At 44.0% G+C, this 18,384-nt stretch overlaps 1 protein-coding gene and 1 long non-coding RNA gene across 18 annotated transcripts in view; one reads left to right on the top strand and one right to left on the bottom strand.

The window, feature by feature from the left end:
- Positions 1 to 18,384, top strand: part of TNIK (TRAF2 and NCK interacting kinase) — a 458,011-nt gene that overhangs the window by 313,257 nt on the left and 126,370 nt on the right. For all 17 annotated transcript variants that reach the window (XM_068281022.1, XM_068281018.1, XM_068281020.1 and 14 more), the window contains 3 exons: positions 10,483 to 10,658; positions 11,561 to 11,627; positions 14,674 to 14,878. In XM_068281022.1, the coding sequence (XP_068137123.1) occupies positions 10,483 to 10,658; positions 11,561 to 11,627; positions 14,674 to 14,878 (448 nt within the window). The remainder of the gene's footprint in view (positions 1 to 10,482; positions 10,659 to 11,560; positions 11,628 to 14,673; positions 14,879 to 18,384) is intronic.
- LOC137571620 (uncharacterized) overlaps positions 1 to 18,384 on the bottom strand; it is a 33,396-nt gene that overhangs the window by 7,406 nt on the left and 7,606 nt on the right. Inside the window, exon 2 of the long non-coding RNA XR_011031384.1 lies at positions 14,691 to 14,822. This is a non-coding gene — a long non-coding RNA (uncharacterized lncRNA). The remainder of the gene's footprint in view (positions 1 to 14,690; positions 14,823 to 18,384) is intronic.

The raw sequence follows: 18,384 nt of genomic DNA, 5'->3' as shown, positions 1-18,384 counted from the left end.
ATTGTATTCGATTGTGCTGCGATTGTATTTGATTGTCCCGTGATCTGCTTTGATTGTCCCGTGATTGTTTGATTGCCTCTGAGACCCCATTTCCCGCCACACCCAACCCCACCCTCCCCCCCACCACCTCCAACCACCACCTTCCCCCCCACCACCTCCAACCACCACCTTCCGAGTGCATCAGATTTGATTGTGCTGTGATTGGATTCGATTGTGCTGTAATTGTATTTGATTGTCCCGTGATCGGCTTCGATTGTCCCAGGATTGTTTGATTGCCTCTGAGACCCCACTTCCCGACACACCCAACCCCCCCCCCCCACCACCACCTCCAACCACCACCTTCCGAGTGCATCAGATTTGCTTGTGCTGCGATTGTATTCGATTGTGCTGTAATTGTATTTGATTGTCCCGTGATCGGCTTCGATTGTCCCGTGATTGTTTGCCTTTGAGACCCCACTTCCCGCCACACCCAACCCCACCCTCCCCCCCACCACCTCCAACCACCACCTTCCGAGTGCATCAGATTTGCTTGTGCTGTGATTGGATTCGATTGTGCTGTAATTGTATTTGATTGTCCCGTGATCGGCTTCGATTGTCCCGTGATTGTTTGATTGCCTCTGAGACCCCACTTCCCGCCACACCCAACCCCCCCCCCCCCCCCCACCACCACCTCCAACCACCACCTTCCGAGTGCATCAGATTTGCTTGTGCTGTGATTGGATTCGATTGTGCTGTAATTGTATTTGATTGTCCCGTGATTATTTGATTGCCTCTGAGACCCCACTTCCCACCAACCCCAATACCTCTCAAGTACTCCCTTTTGCTAGGTAGGTGCTCTTTTTTTCTGGGTAGTCTCGGAGGAAAACCCCATAAATTTAGCAATCCACAATGGCAAGAAGGGGGATTTCCGATGAGGAGGTATACAGGTACATGGACCAGTCGGATGAGAGCTTTTGGGAAGACTCATCCGACGAATCATCCGGGTCCGAATTTGAACCTGGGGAAAACAGTGGTTCTCTGACCGAAAGTGATGACGAGGCTTTGGTCCCGGCTAGAGCCAGGCGTACCAGACCCTATGTCGTTAGACCGCAGGTGGCGCAGGATCCGCCTCAAGGGCAGCAGGGTGGTGCTAACGCTGATGAGTTTTCTTGGTGAGGCAGGCACCAGCAGCGCAGCATCTCCTGGACTTAGTACCAGTACTTCCGTAGACCCTGGTGAAGTGGTGAGCGCCAGCATGGCAGTTGAAACTGGTACGGTGGCAAGTGCAGTAGTACCCCCGTCACAGCCACCAAGAAGAAGACAGACGTAGTACCCATAGACTCCCAGAGGTGCTGGCACATCCAGATTGGCAATCCCCTGATTCCGCCGCACCCGTAGTGCCCCCTTTCACCGCCCAGTCTGGAGTCCAGGTGGCGACAGCTCATCTAGGAATGGCCCTAGACTTTTTGCAGCTGTTAATCACCCAGGTTCTCTTGGACTTAATTGTGGTTGAGACCAACCGTAAAGCCACACAATTCATCACTGAGCACCCGGAGAGCAGCTATGCCCAGCCTTTCCGGTGGAAACCAGTCCAAGTTTCCGACATTAAAATCTTTTTGGCCCTTATCATTCACTTGGGACTAATGAAACAGAATGTATTGCGGTCGTATTGGTCTACGAACCCAGTACATAATGTTCCCTTGTACCCTGCTGCCATGTCTAGGACATGATTTGAGTCCATCCTGCGCTTCCTGCCCTTTAACGACGACGAAACCTGTCATGAAAAGGGCCACCCTGCTTATGACTGGCTCCACAAAATTCGGCCCCTCATAGACCACCTGTCATCAACATTTGCAGATGCTTATATCCCTGAACAGAACATCTGCGTAAACGAGTCCCTCTTACGCTTTACCGGGCGCCTTGGCATCAAACAGTACATCCCAAGCAAGGAAACTGTATAAGCTCTGTGAAAGGGCCACAGGCTATACATGTCGTTTTAGGGTCTATGAGGCAAAAGACTCCAAATTGGAGCCGGTCGGATGCCCTGACTACCTGGGGAGCAGTGGAAAGGTTGTGTGGGACTTGGTGTCACCATTGTTCCAGAAGGGGTACCATCTTTATGTGGACAACTATTACACAAGTGTGGCCCTCTATCAGCACTTAAAGTTAGAAGGAATCCGATGCTGTGGCACTGCGCGGCCTAGTCGCCAGGTCTTCCCCCAACGGCTCGTTACCACCAGACTTGAACGGGTGCAGAGGGCCGCCTTGCATACTGACGACCTGCTCGCGGTGAAATGGAGGGGCAAGAGGGACGTTTACTTTCTGTCCACCATTCACACAGACACGACAGTCCAAATTCAACGGGCAACTGCGGTCATTGAAAAGCCCCTTGTCGTCCACGAATATAATGTCAACATTGGAGGGGTGGACTTCAATGACCAGAGGTTAGCACCCTATTTAGTTTACCGGAAAACAAGACGCTGGTATAAGAAAGTGTCTTTTTATCTGATTCAATTGGCAGTTTACAACAGCTTTGTTCTCTACAGTAAGGCTGGGAGAACTGAATCTTTCCTTCAATTTCAGGAACAGATCATTCTGGACATCCTGTATCCAGGAGGTGCCAGCCCCCCCCCCCCCCCCCCCCAGATGCAACTAGCTGACTGCATGGAAGGCATTACGCCTATCAGATTCCGTGTGCCCCAGGACAACGCATCCGAAGAAAACATTGTCGTGTCTGCAGCAGTGCTAGAAGAAGGAATGACACCGGTTTTTATTGTCCCAAATGTCCTGACCAGCCTGGCCTATCCAATTCCTCTGTAAATGACAATCTTTTGATTTTTTTTTACACACAATTGTCCATTTACAGAGTTATTTCTCCCACCCAGCATGGGTATGTGTAAAAATACACCCCAAAACACATTGTACTACTTCCCCCGAGTACGGCGATACCACATGTGTGGCACTTTTTTGCACCCTAACTGCGCTAAGGGGCCCAAAGTCCAATGAGTACCTTTAGGATTTCACAGGTCATTTTGCGACATTTTGTTTCAAGACTACTCCTCACGGTTTAGGGCCCCTAAAATGCCAGGACAGTATAGGAACCCCACAAATGACTCCATTTTAGAAAGAAGACACCCCAAGGTATTCCGTTAGTAGTACGGTGAGTTCATAGAAGATTTTATTTTTTTGTCACAAGTTAGCGGAAATTGATTTGTATTGTTTTTTTTCACAAAGTGTCATTTTCCGCTAACTTGTGACAAAAAATAAAATCTTCTATGAACTCACCATACTCCTAACGGAATACCTTGGGGTGTCTTCTTTCTAAAATGGGGTCATTTGTGGGGTTCCTATACTGCCCTGGCATTTTAGGGGCCCTAAACCGTGAGGAGTAGTCTTGAAACCAAATGTCGCAAAATGACCTGTAAAATCCTAAAGGTACTCATTGGACTTTGGGCCCCTTAGCGCAGTTAGGCTGCAAAAAAGTGCCACACATGTGGTATCGCCGTACTCAGGAGAAGTAGTATAATGTGTTTTGGGGCATATTTTTACACATACCCATGCTGAGTGGGAGAAATCTCTCTGTAAATGGACAATTGTGTGTAAAAAAAAAAATCAAAAAATTGTCATTTACAGAGAGATTTCTCCCACCCAGCATGGGTATGTGTAAAAATACACCCCAAAACACATTATACTACTTCTACTGAGTCAGGGGCGTAACAATAGACCCTGCAAGGGTTGCAGCCGCAGGGGGGCCCAGAAGCCACAGGGGGCCCCATCCTGAGAGACTGACAACTAAGGGCAAGGAGAAAACATTTTTTTTTACTCTCTGCACAAAAGTTTGGCAGACAAAGATTTGTAAACAGAGCCTATTCAGTGTGCAGCACACTCTTCTGTACAACGCCCAGCCTCCAACCTCTCTACCTCTCCCTGAGTGCTCTGTCCTGGCAGAAGGGGGCCCCATCCAAAGTTTTGCAGGGGGGCCCATCGATTTCTAGTTACGACCCTGTACTGAGTACGGCAATACCACATGTGTGGCACTTTTTTGCAGCCTAACTGCGCTAAGGGGTCCAAAGTCCAATGAGCACCTTTAGGCTTTACAGGGGTGCTCAAAATTTAGCACTTTGCCCACTTGCCAGGACAGTAAACACACCCCACAAATGACCCCATTTTGGAAAGTAGACACTTCAAGGTATTCAGAGAGGGGCATGGTGAGTCTGTGGCAGATTTCATTTTTCTTTGTCGCAAGTTAGAAGAAATGGAAACTTTTTTTTTTTTTGTCACAAAGTGTCATTTTTCGCTTACTTGTGACAAAAAATAATATCTTCTATGAACTCACTATGCCTCTCAGTGAATACTTTGGGATGTCTTCTTTCCAAAATTGGGTCTTTTGGGGGGTATTTATACTATCCTGGAATTCTAGCCCCTGACAGGGGGTCAGAAAAGTCAGAGATGCTTGAAAATGGGAAAATTCACTTTTTGCACCATAGTTTGTAAACGCTATAACTTTTACCCAAACCAATAAATATAGGCTGAATGTTTTTTTTTAATCAAAAACATGTTTGTCCACATTTTTCGCGCTGCATGTATACAGAAATTTTACTTTATTTGAAAAATGCCAGCACAGAAAGTTAAAAAAAATCATTTTTTTTGCCAAAATTCATGTCTTTTTTGATGAATATAATAAAAAGTAAAAATCGCAGCAGCAATCAAATAGCACCAAAATAAAGCTTTATTAGTGACAAGAAAAGGTGCCAAAATTCTTTTAGGTGGTAGGTTGTATGAGCGAGCAATAAACCGTGAAAGCTGCAGTGGTCTGAATGGAAAAAAAGTGCCTGGTCCTTAAGGGGGGTAAAGCCCACGGTCCTCAAGTGGTTAACAAACGCAAACAAAAACAATACAAGGACAAACAGTGTGCATATTACAAGTCAAGGACATTTATGCAAGTATAGTGGCAGTAAGCAATGTGAGAATTGTTCATTTACAGTTCTGTGCTGAAGTTGGAGTGAGCTGGGTGAGAGGGGTCAGAGGGAATTTTGGTTGCTCTCTTTCTGCACCTGCTAGCGTAAAGATCCTGCAGGGAAGGTAAGCTACAGCCAATTATCCTTTCCGCTGGTCGGATGATGTGCTGCAGCCTCCCCTTTTCTAGTGCTGAGCAGGAGCCGAACCATACAGTCATAGATGATGTTATGGTGGATTCGATAATTGTAGTGTAGAACTGCACCATTAAATTTTGAGGTAGGCCAAACTTTTTCAGCAGCCGTAGATGGTACATCCTCTGTTGTGCTTTCTTGACAATAGTGGCAGTGTTGTTGTCCAATTTTAGGTTGTGTGAGATTGTGGACCCAAGAAACTTGAATGACTCTACCTGGGTTATTGTGGATCCATTTATGGTTAAGGGGAGGTGCTGGGGGGGGAGATCTCCTAAAGTCTATTATCATCTCCATGGTTTTGAGAGCATTTAGTTCCAAGTTGTTGCTGCTGCACCAGGAGGAAAGCTGTCCCACCACATGCCTGTATGCAGACTCGTCCCCGTTTTCTATGAGAGCAACTACTGTTGTGTCATCTGCAAACTTCAGAACCTTAACAGATGGATCTGTGGAGATGCAGTCATTGGTGTACAGTGAGTAGAGCAGTGGGGAAAGCACACTTCCCTGGGGTGCACCAGTACTGACTGTCAGAGAGCTTGATGTGTGTTTACCAAGTCTAACATGCTGTCTCCTGTCGGTTAGGAAATCGGTTATCCATTTTGAGATGGATTCAGGTATGTGTAGCTGGGAGAGCTTGCTGTGTAGCAGCGATGGCATTATGGTATTAAATGCAGAGCTGTAATCTATAAATAAAATCCTGGTGTAGGTTCCTGGGGTGTCTAGATGCTGTAGTACATAATGCATACACATGGTCACGGCATCATCTGCGGATCTATTAGACCTGTAGGCAAATTGCAGAGAGTCCAGCAGGAGATCTGTGATTGATTTCAGATAAGCCATTAACAGTTTTTCGAATGCTTTCATGACCAATGATGTCAGGGCAACAGGCCTGTAATCATTTAAACATGTAGGTTTTGTATTTTTTGGAATTGGTACAATAGTTGAGTTTTTAAAACAGGCCGGAACAATTGAGAGTTCGAGAGATGCTTTGAATATGTCTGTGAATACAGGAGCTAATTGATCGGCACAGAGTTACAAGCATTTCGCAGACACAGTGTCTGGCCCCATTGCTTTCCTAGTGTTTTGTCTTTTGAAGAGTCTGTTTACATCTGATTGGCATATTGTTAGAGCATGCACATCTGGGGACAGGTCAATAGATTGTGTCTGGCCTCCTGTGTTGTGTAGATGCTGAGGCACCGCAGGGGGTGGAGACGTTGGCTGGCAGGAGGAGTGCTCAGTTTGCCTGTTGCAGAGAAGGAAATTATGCGAATTGACTTGGTGTGTTTGGCTTTTGTTGCTAGTGTCAAACCTGCAATAAAATGTATTCAGTTTATTTGCAAGCTGCAGATTGTGTAGTGAGGGGGGAGATCTCTTCCTGTAGCTGGTAATTTCATGCAGAGATTTCCATATTGTGAATAAGTCGGCGTTGGAACATTGTTTCTCAAGTTTTTTAGAATAACCTTTTTTTGCGTCAGTAATGGCTCTTTGCAGTTTGTATTTCGCAACTTTGTAGAGGACTTTATCGCCTGTACGATATGCCCTTTCTTTATCGAGGCGCAGCTTCCTAAGATGTGATGTAAACCAGGGTTTATCGTTGTTGTACCTGGTGCACTTTTTTGTGGGGATGCAGGACTCTTCACCAAAGGTAATATATGAAGTCACAGCGTCAGTGTAATCATTTAGGTCACTGGTGGATTAAACACAGGATGTTAACCCTATGTCTGCTTCCATTGAAGATTTATAGCAGGATTTGTGTCAGCTGTAACAGTTTTTTTTCTTTCTGTAAAGGTTATTATGCTGTTGCTTATCTTTTAGAGCAGAGAGGAAGTTCTGAGTTCAGGTCTACTTTAAGGAAAAGTAGCAGTTTTATTCCCCCTCTAAATTTGGTCAAATTATTTATATACGGTGCATGAACAAGTTTGAAAACTGCTCACTTGATTTTTCATAATTCCTACCATACATGCAGATGTTCTCCAAATTATGTTTAAATTAAGTCGTCGCAAGTAAGCACATATACCTTCACGCCACGCAGTTATTAACCATGCTTAGTTGATGTTCTTGTCTTTGGCTGTATGTTACTGGAGTTTATTTACAGAACTGCTTTCTTTTTCTTTAGCATTAATGGTAAGTATTTAATTAGGTCACTGATTTAGTTGTCTCTGGTGCGAAGTCCTGTGACCAGTTTAGCACTGTTCTTCTTTCCATCATTTATAAGAAACCTTCAGGCCATCTTAAAACACAAAAGTGCTCTTGCATGTCGGCAAGAGCACTGCAGTGTGCAGATGAAAACTCACTAGATGAACATTCTCCAGTTTGACATACATTTGTTTAAGATATCTATGGGGATTGCTGTCTTGTCATGAAGTAGCATTTGCCTTGTGATTTCTGGATAGAGTTCAGCCTGCCCTTGTCTGAGTCTAGTGATAAGAAATGACCTGATAAAGTTTGTTGGAAAAAAGTGCACGATTTCTCCTTCTTAAAGAGGAGCAGCCATACTATATCTGAAAAAAAACCACATATATAAGTAGATAAATACTTGCTCTACTTACATAAAATATGTATAGCATATAGATTTTCCATTTTAACTGTCTATTTGGAAGCTAATCCTGATGTCATTTCCTCCTTTACTCTGCCTGATTGTATATGCATACCCGTCCTCCTCCCAGTCTTCAGACACTCCCACCCAACTCTGATTGTCTCAGCTTCTCAGCATGAGAAATATTGGCCAATCAGAGAGGAACAGAGGTGTGGGAGGGAAAAACAGGAGGGAAAGAGGCTTTAGCCAATGAGGCTGCATTAGTTATGTCTGAGGGGGAAAGGGGAGGAAAGTAAGGAAGAAAAAAACAAAATCCAGAATGCCCTGCAACTTCCTTTGTGCGACAGATGTACCAAATAACAGCCATGGAAATTGGGAAATGGTGTTTTATGGAGGAGAAAAAGAAAAGTGATTTTTGACTTTTGGATTGCCTTGTTAGCATCCTTATTACCGTACTTATTTACCAGATAAAAATAAAGAGATTTATCAAGTCAGGTCAAAAAGGAGACTAGAGAAGACGTGAAAGGAAGTCAGCTGTTAACCCTTTCTATGCCAGACGATTTGTCCTAAACCTGAACATCTACCACCAAGCAGTTTTTAGACATTTTTCACTCATTGTGGCTGGTATCTTACGGTTTTGGCAGTTAAACTGCCGCTCAGGGAATGCTTCAGAAAACAAAGAAAACCTGAGAATCTCCATGAGGCGATGGACTAGTCCAAAACCTGTCAGTTCTGTCAGATATTAACTGCTTACTTTGTCGCTGGAGTGATCCCTTAAGGAAAAGTGACATGTGTTCCCTGTATAAAAAAATACCAATTTCCAGGCTGCCATGCTAATATCTTTACTTCAGTAGCTTCTGAATCCCTTAAAAAGGAACTGTAACGACAAAACGTCCCCTGGGGGGTACTCACCTCGGGTGGGGGAAGCCTCCGGATCCTAATGAGGCTTCCCACGCCGTCCTCCATCCGTCAGGGGTCTCGCTGCAGCCCTCCGTGCAGCGGTGACGTAATATTTACCTTCCTGGCTCCTGCGCAGGCGCTCTGACAGCTGTCGGCTCCGAAGTAGGCAGAAATACCCGATCGCCGTCGGGTCTGCTCTACTGCGCAGGCGCAAGTTTCCGGCGCCTGCGCAGTAGAGCGGATCTGACGGAGATCGGGTATTTCCGTCTATTTCCGTGCCGAAAGCCGCCACAGCGCCCCCGCTGGAGCCAGCAAAGGTAAATATTGAAGCTACAGTCGGCTCTGTCGCCGGCTGTTCGGAGGGCTGCAGCGAGACCCCCGTGGGACAGAGGACGGCGTGGGAAGCCTCATTAGGATCCGGAGGCTTCCCCCACCCGAGGTGAGTACCCCCCAGGGGAGGATTTTGTTCTTACACAGTCTCTTTAAAGCATCTGGAACCAGAATCCATTTAATGAAATCAGACCTTAAAAGTGACCTGGTGGTGAAAGAGGGTCTCTGACTTATAAGGGCAGTCAATTTTACAGGAATTCTGCACCCTGGCAAAGGAAGCTAAAGTCATCCAGGCCTAATTATTGTGTTCTGTTGTGCCCCAGTCCCTGATAATCACTATGCAGAGAGATAGTAAGAATCCATAAGTTAAAGAATAAGTGACACCCATGCTAACCTTGAAATAAAAAACACATATATAAGTAGATAAATACTAGTTGTACTTACATAACAGATTTATTGCACTGCCCACACTATGATTCTTGTGAATTTTATAAAGGAAAAGCAGAGAATACTATTCTAGACCGTTTCCATCTTGGTTACCTATGAATGACGTTAATCCTGACATAATTTCCTCCCTCGCTCTTTTTTTCTCCTCTTGCTTATTGTGTATTCATTACCAGAGATGTGGCGTTCCCGAACCGTTCGCCGCCGAACATCTCCAAATCCCTGGGGCTCTTACTACTTCCGGGTCGCACTGACCCGGAGTAGTACGCCTGCGCTGCCCGGCGGAGCGCGTTCTAGATCGTGCTCCTGTTGCCGGGCACTTTCTGCGCATGTGCGTGACGTCATGAATGACGTCACGCTCATGCACAGAGAGTGCCCGGCAACAGGAGCGCGATCTAGGACGCGCTCAGCCGGGCAGTGCAGGCGTACTACTCCGGGTCAGTGCGACCCGGAAGTAGTAAGAGCTCCAGAGAAGTTCGCCGGGCGAACAGTTTCTCACATCTCTATTCGTTACCCGCCCTCCTCCCAGAGTCTTCAGACACTCCCACTGAGGTCTATACTAGGAAGGGCACTGTCTTATGTCATTAGAAGGAGGGGGAAATAAAAGGAAGTGGAGGAATGTATTCTAGATAAAAAGATCCCCCAACATGCAACTGTTTGGCAATGGCAATTAAAGGACCAGTGCTCCTAAGGTATGTGATAACGCCAAACCATAACAGCACAAACATTTTTGAATGCAAGGTTAGCATCTTTATCACTTAACCTCCCTGGCATTTAATTTTCCCAGGATTTCTGTGCAAAAAGTGATAAAATGTATTTTTAAAACTTTTTTTTTTTCCTGTAACTTGCCAAAATGTGTCAAGCAAGGGTCTAGTATACAGTGCAGGAGAGTATTGATGTGTATGCACGTTTACACTGTTCGCAGCATGTTTTTATGGAAAGATATATCTGTCCATACCGATAGGGAGGCACTCAGATCAGTTGCTTTTGAAATGTGATTTTTTTGGTGACAATCCCACTTTAAAACTCCATTTGAGTTCATATTCTGCCTCTATAGACACTTAATATGTGACGACTGAGTGAAACTGAGAAAGTCTGTGCTTGCATCAGAAAGGCTTGAATTTTGATTTCATGTTTTCCATTTAGGTCCAAAAAGTTTCAGTCATTCATCGAAGGCTGCTTAGTGAAGAACCACAGCCAAAGACCCACAACAGAGCAGCTCATGAAGCATCCATTCATCAGAGACCAGCCAAATGAAAGACAGGTCCGAATTCAACTTAAGGACCACATTGATCGAACAAAGAAGAAACGTGTAGAGAAAGGTAATATGCAATCCAATTCTCACTTCTGTAATAACTTCTGTATTTGTGATTATTAGTACTAGCAAAGAATATGATAATTCTACAAAACTGCAGACACTTAATCCAAAAATTCAAAAATATTCATGCCCTTGAGCATACTCAGCAGACATTTTTGGTATTTACAGTATTAAAAAAAATTGCATTACACGAACATAATTACACAAACATAATTTGGGCAAAGTTCAAAATTTACAAGTCGGAATTCCATTATTTCCGACTATCAACTGTCAACTCAAAATTGCAGAATTCTTATGCGCAAGTCTGATCTTGGAATTCCACAAATCCCATGTGCTTATTCGACTATTTAAAGAGACTCTGTAACAAAATGTTGAGCCTTATTTCTTCTATCCTATAAGTTCCTATGCCTGTCCTAATGTGCTCTGGTTTACTGCAGCCTTTCCTAGTTGCACAGTGGCTGTATTATCTCTGTTATATGATTTAATCTTCTCTCCTCTGTCGGGCTCAGGCAGTCAGGCTGGAATGTGCTGTGCTGCTTGTGATTGGATAGAAGCTATACACACTCTCCCCAGGCCCCCTGCATACTCTGTATGACTCACACACTGAGCTACTCTCAGCCTATCAATTGCTATGTCTTTTGTTTGTAAACACTGCCTAAACTGGCAATTACAAGCCGGGATTGCAGCAGTGAGTGGCAGAAACAGCAGAGGGGCCCAGGAGAACATAATGAATAGAATGGTATGGTTTTTATTGTAAGAATTTTAGAGTACAGATTCTCTTTAAGAGCAATGTCTTAGAAAAATACACAAACGCATGTATTTATAATTCAATGTATCTAATTTATAAATGCATACCTGTATATTGGCATTCTTATACTAAAAAAAAAATATATAATTGCTTTCCAGATGAAACCGAATATGAATACAGTGGAAGTGAAGAGGAGGAGGAAGAGAATGATTCAGGGGAACCAAGGTAAAATGATGCTGCAGAAACCTTATATTCTGATGTGAGACCGGAAAATTGTGCACCTGCTCTACCTCTACATCAGCAATGATTTGTGATATACTCATCTAAAACTGGAACAAGAAGTTAAAATTTAAATGAGAGTTGCCCAGCTTCTGAGGCGGAAATCCTAGATGTCTGTTTTGAAGTATTTTTAGCTTGTTAGGGATTCTGGGCCATAAGAAATCCACTTTTTCACATGAGCTTTCTCCTAGGCTGATATTTTCACAACTTAAAAATAAACAACCAGCAAGCAAATAATTTTTACAGTAATTTTTCACCTACTTTTTGGTACTTTTTCCATTGTAAAGTGCTAAAAAAGTTATTTTTAATTGAAGATGAAAAATTATCTCCTAGGAGAAAACTCAGGAGAAAAAGTGAATTGCATAATGGCCTCTGAGTATAACCATAGGTTAAAGACACAAAGCATATAGCCATATAAATCCTCGCCATGCACTGACCGGGGCCAAAATTCCAAAACAGGGTGTCTGCATGTTGGGTTCTGGATATAAGCTTGGTTTCGGGGGCATAAAGAGATAATTTGCATGTTCAGTAGTGGTGCATTGTGGGTAACCACAATTGCTCACTTAAAACTTAATTATCACAAATGTTAAGAAGGCAAATTACACAAAGCACTTAAAGGAGTTCTGTGGCATCTGAAAAAACAAACTGACACTTTCCTGGTGCTTTTATCAGCTCCCTGTAGCTGTCATGTCCCACGCCATCCTCCTAGGATGCTTCGTTCCCCGCCGCAGGTCCTGGTCTAATTACGTGTCTAGCGCGGCTGTGGGTGCGTGCGTGCGCACTCCCGCTTGCATTTCTGGGAGCTTACTGTGCAGTCGCTGTATGAGAAAATCTCGTACTGTGCCTGCGCAGTAAGCTTCCGGAGACACGCACGATTTGTCTTTTTAGATGAATATTTGACCAGTGCCGGCTTCAGGGAATGGAGCATCCTAGGAGGACAGCGTGGGACATGACAGCTACAGGGGGCAGATATAAGCCCCAGATAAGTATCAGTTTGTTTGTTTTCTTCAGATGCCACAAAAACCCCTTTAAAGCATTTCTGTAAAGAAAATAAGTACTCACCTCAATAGAAGGACATGGGTGGTCTCTGTTTTTTCCACCAAAGCCCGAGCAGGTCCATGCTACTGCGCGAGCCATCTGCACAGTAGTGCAGACCCAATCGGGCTTGGCTTTTTCCTCCGAAGCCTGTGCAGTGCCATGCTACTGCAATCAATAGAATTTGAACACTTTGACTTTGCCGAGAAATTCTAGTTATCATATTAGATTATTAGTAGAGGGCTGTTGGCAAGAAGGTATTTTGGGATTGGTATGAAATCTTCTTTCCCTTGAATTACATTGATTCTCTTCCTTTGTGAGCCTCCTTTTTTTCTTCTTCATAATGAAAGAAGCCATAAGTACCCACTTGCCCTGGTGTGTTAAATAGATCACATTACAAATGAAGAAAAGTATACCTATCTCCTAGTCAAGATATGAACCTTTTTGATCATACTGAGTCATACCCAAAATTAAACGGGTCTTTGGTTAGGTGACAGCAAGATAGGTTAGTAAACAATACTGTAGATAAACCTGTCTATCTACCCTTAAAGTGTACCAAACCAATTTGGAGTAGCATCACTCAATTAAATCTGAATTCAATTGTCTCGGAGGCACAAGAGTTTGAGAAAAGTGAGGGAAAAGATTCCACGATAGAGTACCAAGTTGGGGTATAAGCCAAACACTCAGCAGGAGAAGGTACATTAGGGAAATAGACATAATACTGCCATTTACAGAGAGCATCTTGCCAAATACAATTTAACATACAAAAGACACAAAAGTAAATTCCAATGTTGGTGCTAACAAATGCATATAAAGTGCAATAAATGGGAGTAAATCAAGTAAATGGGAGAGACCCTGAATCAAAAGGTGCATAAATGCACTATTGTAAAGTGCATGAAGTGCTTGCAGAGCGTGACACACAATTAAAAGGTTTAGGCTGATCAATTGGATGATGACCTAACACTACTAGTCACAACAATAATCCCTAATGTGAAGCCGATGCTCAAACTGACCCACAGGGTAAAGACAAACTGTACCAGGGGTAAGACAGAGAAGATCAAGGAGAAGGTAGAGAAAGAGTTACCGTGTGGTTGGTGAGTATGATCTGCAAGGCTGCCGTTGGCAGTCCCCCAAGGACAAGAGGACTCTTTGGAAGGGACATATGGATCAGAAACTGGCTATTTCATAAGAATAGTGGCCATGGAGATAGGTGGAATCTATAAATCTCACTCTTCTCCTTAGTCATTACCATAGGGTGTTGGTTGGAGTTGTTAAAGAGTAACTGTCAGGCTGCAAAAGCTAATTTAAACCTCTATTCTCCTGTGTTAAACAGTTTAGAAGGAAGCCAAAAAGGAAATACTGAAGTTAAAAATCTCTCTTACTTTGATGTGTGCTGACAGCAAGGCTCTGTATTCCCAAGCCCTTAAAAAAGGACAAGAGGCCGCATACCATACAACAAAGCATTCTGGGGCCCTCCCCTTGGCTGCTAGCGAGAAGTTACAGGCTCAAGTTACAAAAGCATGTAACATAGTCCAGCCACAGCACTGATAAATCTCCGGGCAGAGTACACTGCAGGAGTCCGCTATTGTTCCTAGCCACATGGCTAATTAATATTCACTGCACAGTAGTGTTATTCATTACGATCTTTTTTGTGAGAGGAAGCAGGGAGGACATGACGATACAATTGGCTTCATAGGAGACAGACAAACATGGAACCTGCCATGAGCTGTCAGGAGCATCATTCTCTGCAAATACTATATAAAAATTATGTGAAGTACAAACGTGGACAGTGAAATGCATATGTAATGTAAGTACAGCCAATATTTAGCTACTGATATATGTGTTTATTTACTCTGAGACCTTATACCTAACAGCTCCTTTTTAAGATAAAATCTACTACAAAAAAAACCTTCACAAAATATTTAAAAAGTACTGCTAATGTTTTCTATATGTGCAGCTCAATTTTAAATCTACCTGGGGAGTCAACGCTGAGACGGGATTTCTTGAGGCTGCAGTTGGCTAACAAGGAACGTTCAGAGGCCCTTAGACGTCAGCAACTGGAACAGCAGCAACGTGAGAATGAGGAGCACAAAAGGCAGCTTCTGGCTGAGAGGCAGAAACGCATTGAAGAGCAGAAAGAACAAAGAAGGCGATTAGAAGAGGTAATGCAAAATCTTTTCTCTCGGAGATGAACGTACTGCTGTAAAACAGCCAAAAGCATCAGCATAATGTAGCACATACATTTATACAGTAATGGCCAGGAAAGGACCATTCTGCAGTGGCCTTATGGGTAAAATCAACTATCTGAATCAAGAAATTTCAGTTTAAAATAATTGTTAAACAACAAAATAACACAGAACATTTATATCGCGTTTTTCTCCTGGCAGACTCAAAGCGCCAGAGCTGCAGCCACTAGGACGCGCTCTATAGGCAGTAGCAGTGTTAGGGAGACTTGCCTAAGGTCTCCTACTGAATAGGTGCAGGCTTACTGAACAGGCAGAGCCGAGATGCGAACCCAGGTCGCCAGTGTCAGAGGCAAAACCCTTAACCATTACACTATCCAGCCACTACTGTTACTGTGTTACTGTAAATGTAAAAATTGTTGAGAAAATAATTAACCTTTAAAGCAAACCTGAAGCGAAAATAATCTGCAAACTTGGCTCTCCAGTTGTTAAGGAACTACAAGTCCCACAATGCATTTGCCTTTATGAATCATGACTGTGGCTGTCAGACTCTCGCAATGCATTGTGGTACTTGTAGTTCCTTAACAGCTTGAGAGCCAGGTTTGTAGATCACTGGCCTAGGGGTACAACAAGTATAAATCTGGCCTTGGAGGTTTGATCAGGTGATAAATGGATGTCTAATTCCTGACTGATGCTTGCTGAACATAAATACTTATGCTTATCACCTGCCACCTCTATCCATAAGAAATAACTTTTATGCTTACTTTTATGCTTAGTTTGTCTAACTACCACTAAATTGGTTTCTTCCAATTATCAAATTTGGTTTTATATTTTCCACTGTGTTCCTAATCAGCATGTTTTTGGCATTTCCTTGTGGTTAATCGTATTTAGGAACTTTCATTTGTTGACCTTGGTAGGCTGGGATGACATTTTACAACCTCATCCACTAACCAGGAGAAAATCCAAACACTTCCTGTCAGTTATGTAGAAAAGAAAAAAAAACAGAAGTCAGAGATAAATACAGAAACAATGTGCAACAGTTTAGAATTAATTAGAGAAATGTGTAAACATGGCATTGTTTTGTAGAATGTAATCCTATAATAAATTGGCTGGAATATTGTTTTGCAGCTGAATCATCCTGTGTGAATCTATAGGAAAAGTAAAATGCTACTGTTTGCTCTGTGGCGCCTAGTCTCTAGTTTAAAGATGCACCATACAAATCTGTAGAGTAGAGTCCCCCCTTACTTTTCCTGTCGTTTCTGATCGGTTTGGCAAGTAGTGACTAGGGATGGTCAATGAGATGCAAATAATTTTTAGTGGATTGAGCATTATGCAAATTTTGTATGCAGATGTATGCAGCTTGAAAATGGACCAATCAAATTTTGCCTCAGCATGATTTGATTGGGTCATTTTCAAGGTGCATACATTTGCATAATGCTGCATTAACTCAAAACTATTTGCATATCATTGAACATCCCTAGTGGTGACATCAGGGCTAACTAGGACAAACTCTACTCTCAAAAGGTACTGTGTAGAGATGTTTGGGCACTGCGTTATTAACCACTTAAGGTCCAGGGGTTTACACAGCGTGTTTTTTTATGATCTGTGCTGGGTGGGTTCTGCAGCCCCCAGCACCCCCTTTTTTCCCCCCTATGGGGATGATGTGCAGGGGGTCTGATCGCTCCTGCCTGCCTGGGTGTTGCGGGGGGGGGGGGGGCACCTCAAAGCCCCCCTCCGCAGCAAAATTTCCCCCCCCCTCCCTCTCCACCCTCTCACCCCTGGTGATCGGGGCTGCACAGGACGCTATCCATCCTGTGCAGCCTGTGACAGGCTGTCCTCTGTCACATGGCGGCGATCCCCGGCCGGGGATCGCCGATCTGCCTTATGGCGCTGCTGTAGCAGCAGCGCCGTTCAATGTACACAAAGGAGACAAATGTCTCCTGCGTTTACATTCAGTCTGCGAGCCGCAATCAGCGGCTCGCAGGCTATTCATGGAGACCCGCTCCGTGATCTAACAGGAAACGGCCGCTCGTGCGAGCGGCCTTTCCTGATTAATTAGGGAGGCACCTGGCGACGCAGATGTGCGTCGCTGGTCCTCCAGCTACCACTTTGCCGCCGCACGGTACGAGTGTGCGGTCGGCAAGTGGTTAAGGTGGACCTGCTATGTAATTTAATCTCTATATGCAGGGTAGACAAAATTAGCTAGACAGAATATGATCATAGCTATTAAAAGTTTACCTGGTGGAAAAGCTTGAAATACCAGAAATGGCCATTGAAATGTTAATAATTCCAAGTTTATGCAAATGTTATATAAAAAAAAACATTTATGCCTCCACAGCGATTACATTTGTTTGGACAATTTCCAAGCTGCACAAAATAACCATAAAACCGTAAAAAATGTCATCATCCAGGCCGTCTCGAATACCAACCAGTTGATAGTTGCCTAATCTGTTGAGTAATTATCTGTTTACTCAAGTTTGCTGCTTCTACTCAACCACATTGCATTTCTGTCACAGCTCAGAGTGCACATGGAAAAGATGTCTTGTGCAACCTAAGCTGCAGCACCCAGCCCTTTGCATTATGGCCCATACTCACGAGCTACTTTTGTAGCTTGTCGCTAGCACACGGGAGCAGTCGCCAGGTCCCTCCGCATACACACCGCGGAAGAGGGATCAGTGATGCGACGGAAGCTGTCGCCGACGTTCCGACCCCCCCCCCCCCCCCCCCGCCGGAAACTCAGTGCTCCGGCTATTAGGTTGCTGTCGCTAGTCCGCATACACACGCGGACTAGCAACAGTTGCGGCAAAGTTGCAGCTGCAACTGTCGCTAGGCGATTGACCACGCCAATCGCCTGGCGACAGCAGCGGTTCGGGGTGCGCACGCCATACTCACGGGCAACCTGTCGCCGCAACACGCGCGCGCCACATGGTTGCGGCGACAATTGTAGGCGGTGAGTATGGGCCATAAGAGTGTGTGTGTACGGCTAGAGTGAGCAGGGAACACTAAATTGCCAGTGTAAAAGGCAGTTTAGTAGACAAACAGCAGTCAATGTTATTACATCACAGGGATTTATTAGAAAAGAGCAGGAAGGTTTTTTTTTTTTTTTTACTCATTAGGTACCTTATTTATAAATGCTGTATAAAGGCTCTATTTTATTGAGCTTGGCTACTCTACAGGGAGATTCCTATTGCAGGGTTTAAAGGGGCACTACAGCGAAAAACTGTAAAATGTAAAATATGTGTAAACATATACAAATTAGAAGTACATTTTTTTCCAGAGTAAAATGAGCCATACATTACTTTTCTCCTATGTTGCTGTCACTTACAGTAGGTAGTATAAATCTGACAGGTTTTGGACTAATCCATCTCTTTACAGGGCATTCCCGGGGATATATTTATTTTCAAAAGCACTTAGTGAATGGCAGTTTCTCTGTCCAACTGCCAAAAAACTGTGTAGCAGGGAAGCTGGCCGGCATCTTTGTATGA

The sequence above is a fragment of the Hyperolius riggenbachi genome, chromosome 4 (assembly GCF_040937935.1).
Source record: "Hyperolius riggenbachi isolate aHypRig1 chromosome 4, aHypRig1.pri, whole genome shotgun sequence".
NCBI classification, from domain to species: domain Eukaryota; kingdom Metazoa; phylum Chordata; class Amphibia; order Anura; family Hyperoliidae; genus Hyperolius; species Hyperolius riggenbachi.
Note: the sequence above shows the minus strand (reverse complement) of the source record. Positions and strands in the feature narration are given on the sequence as shown.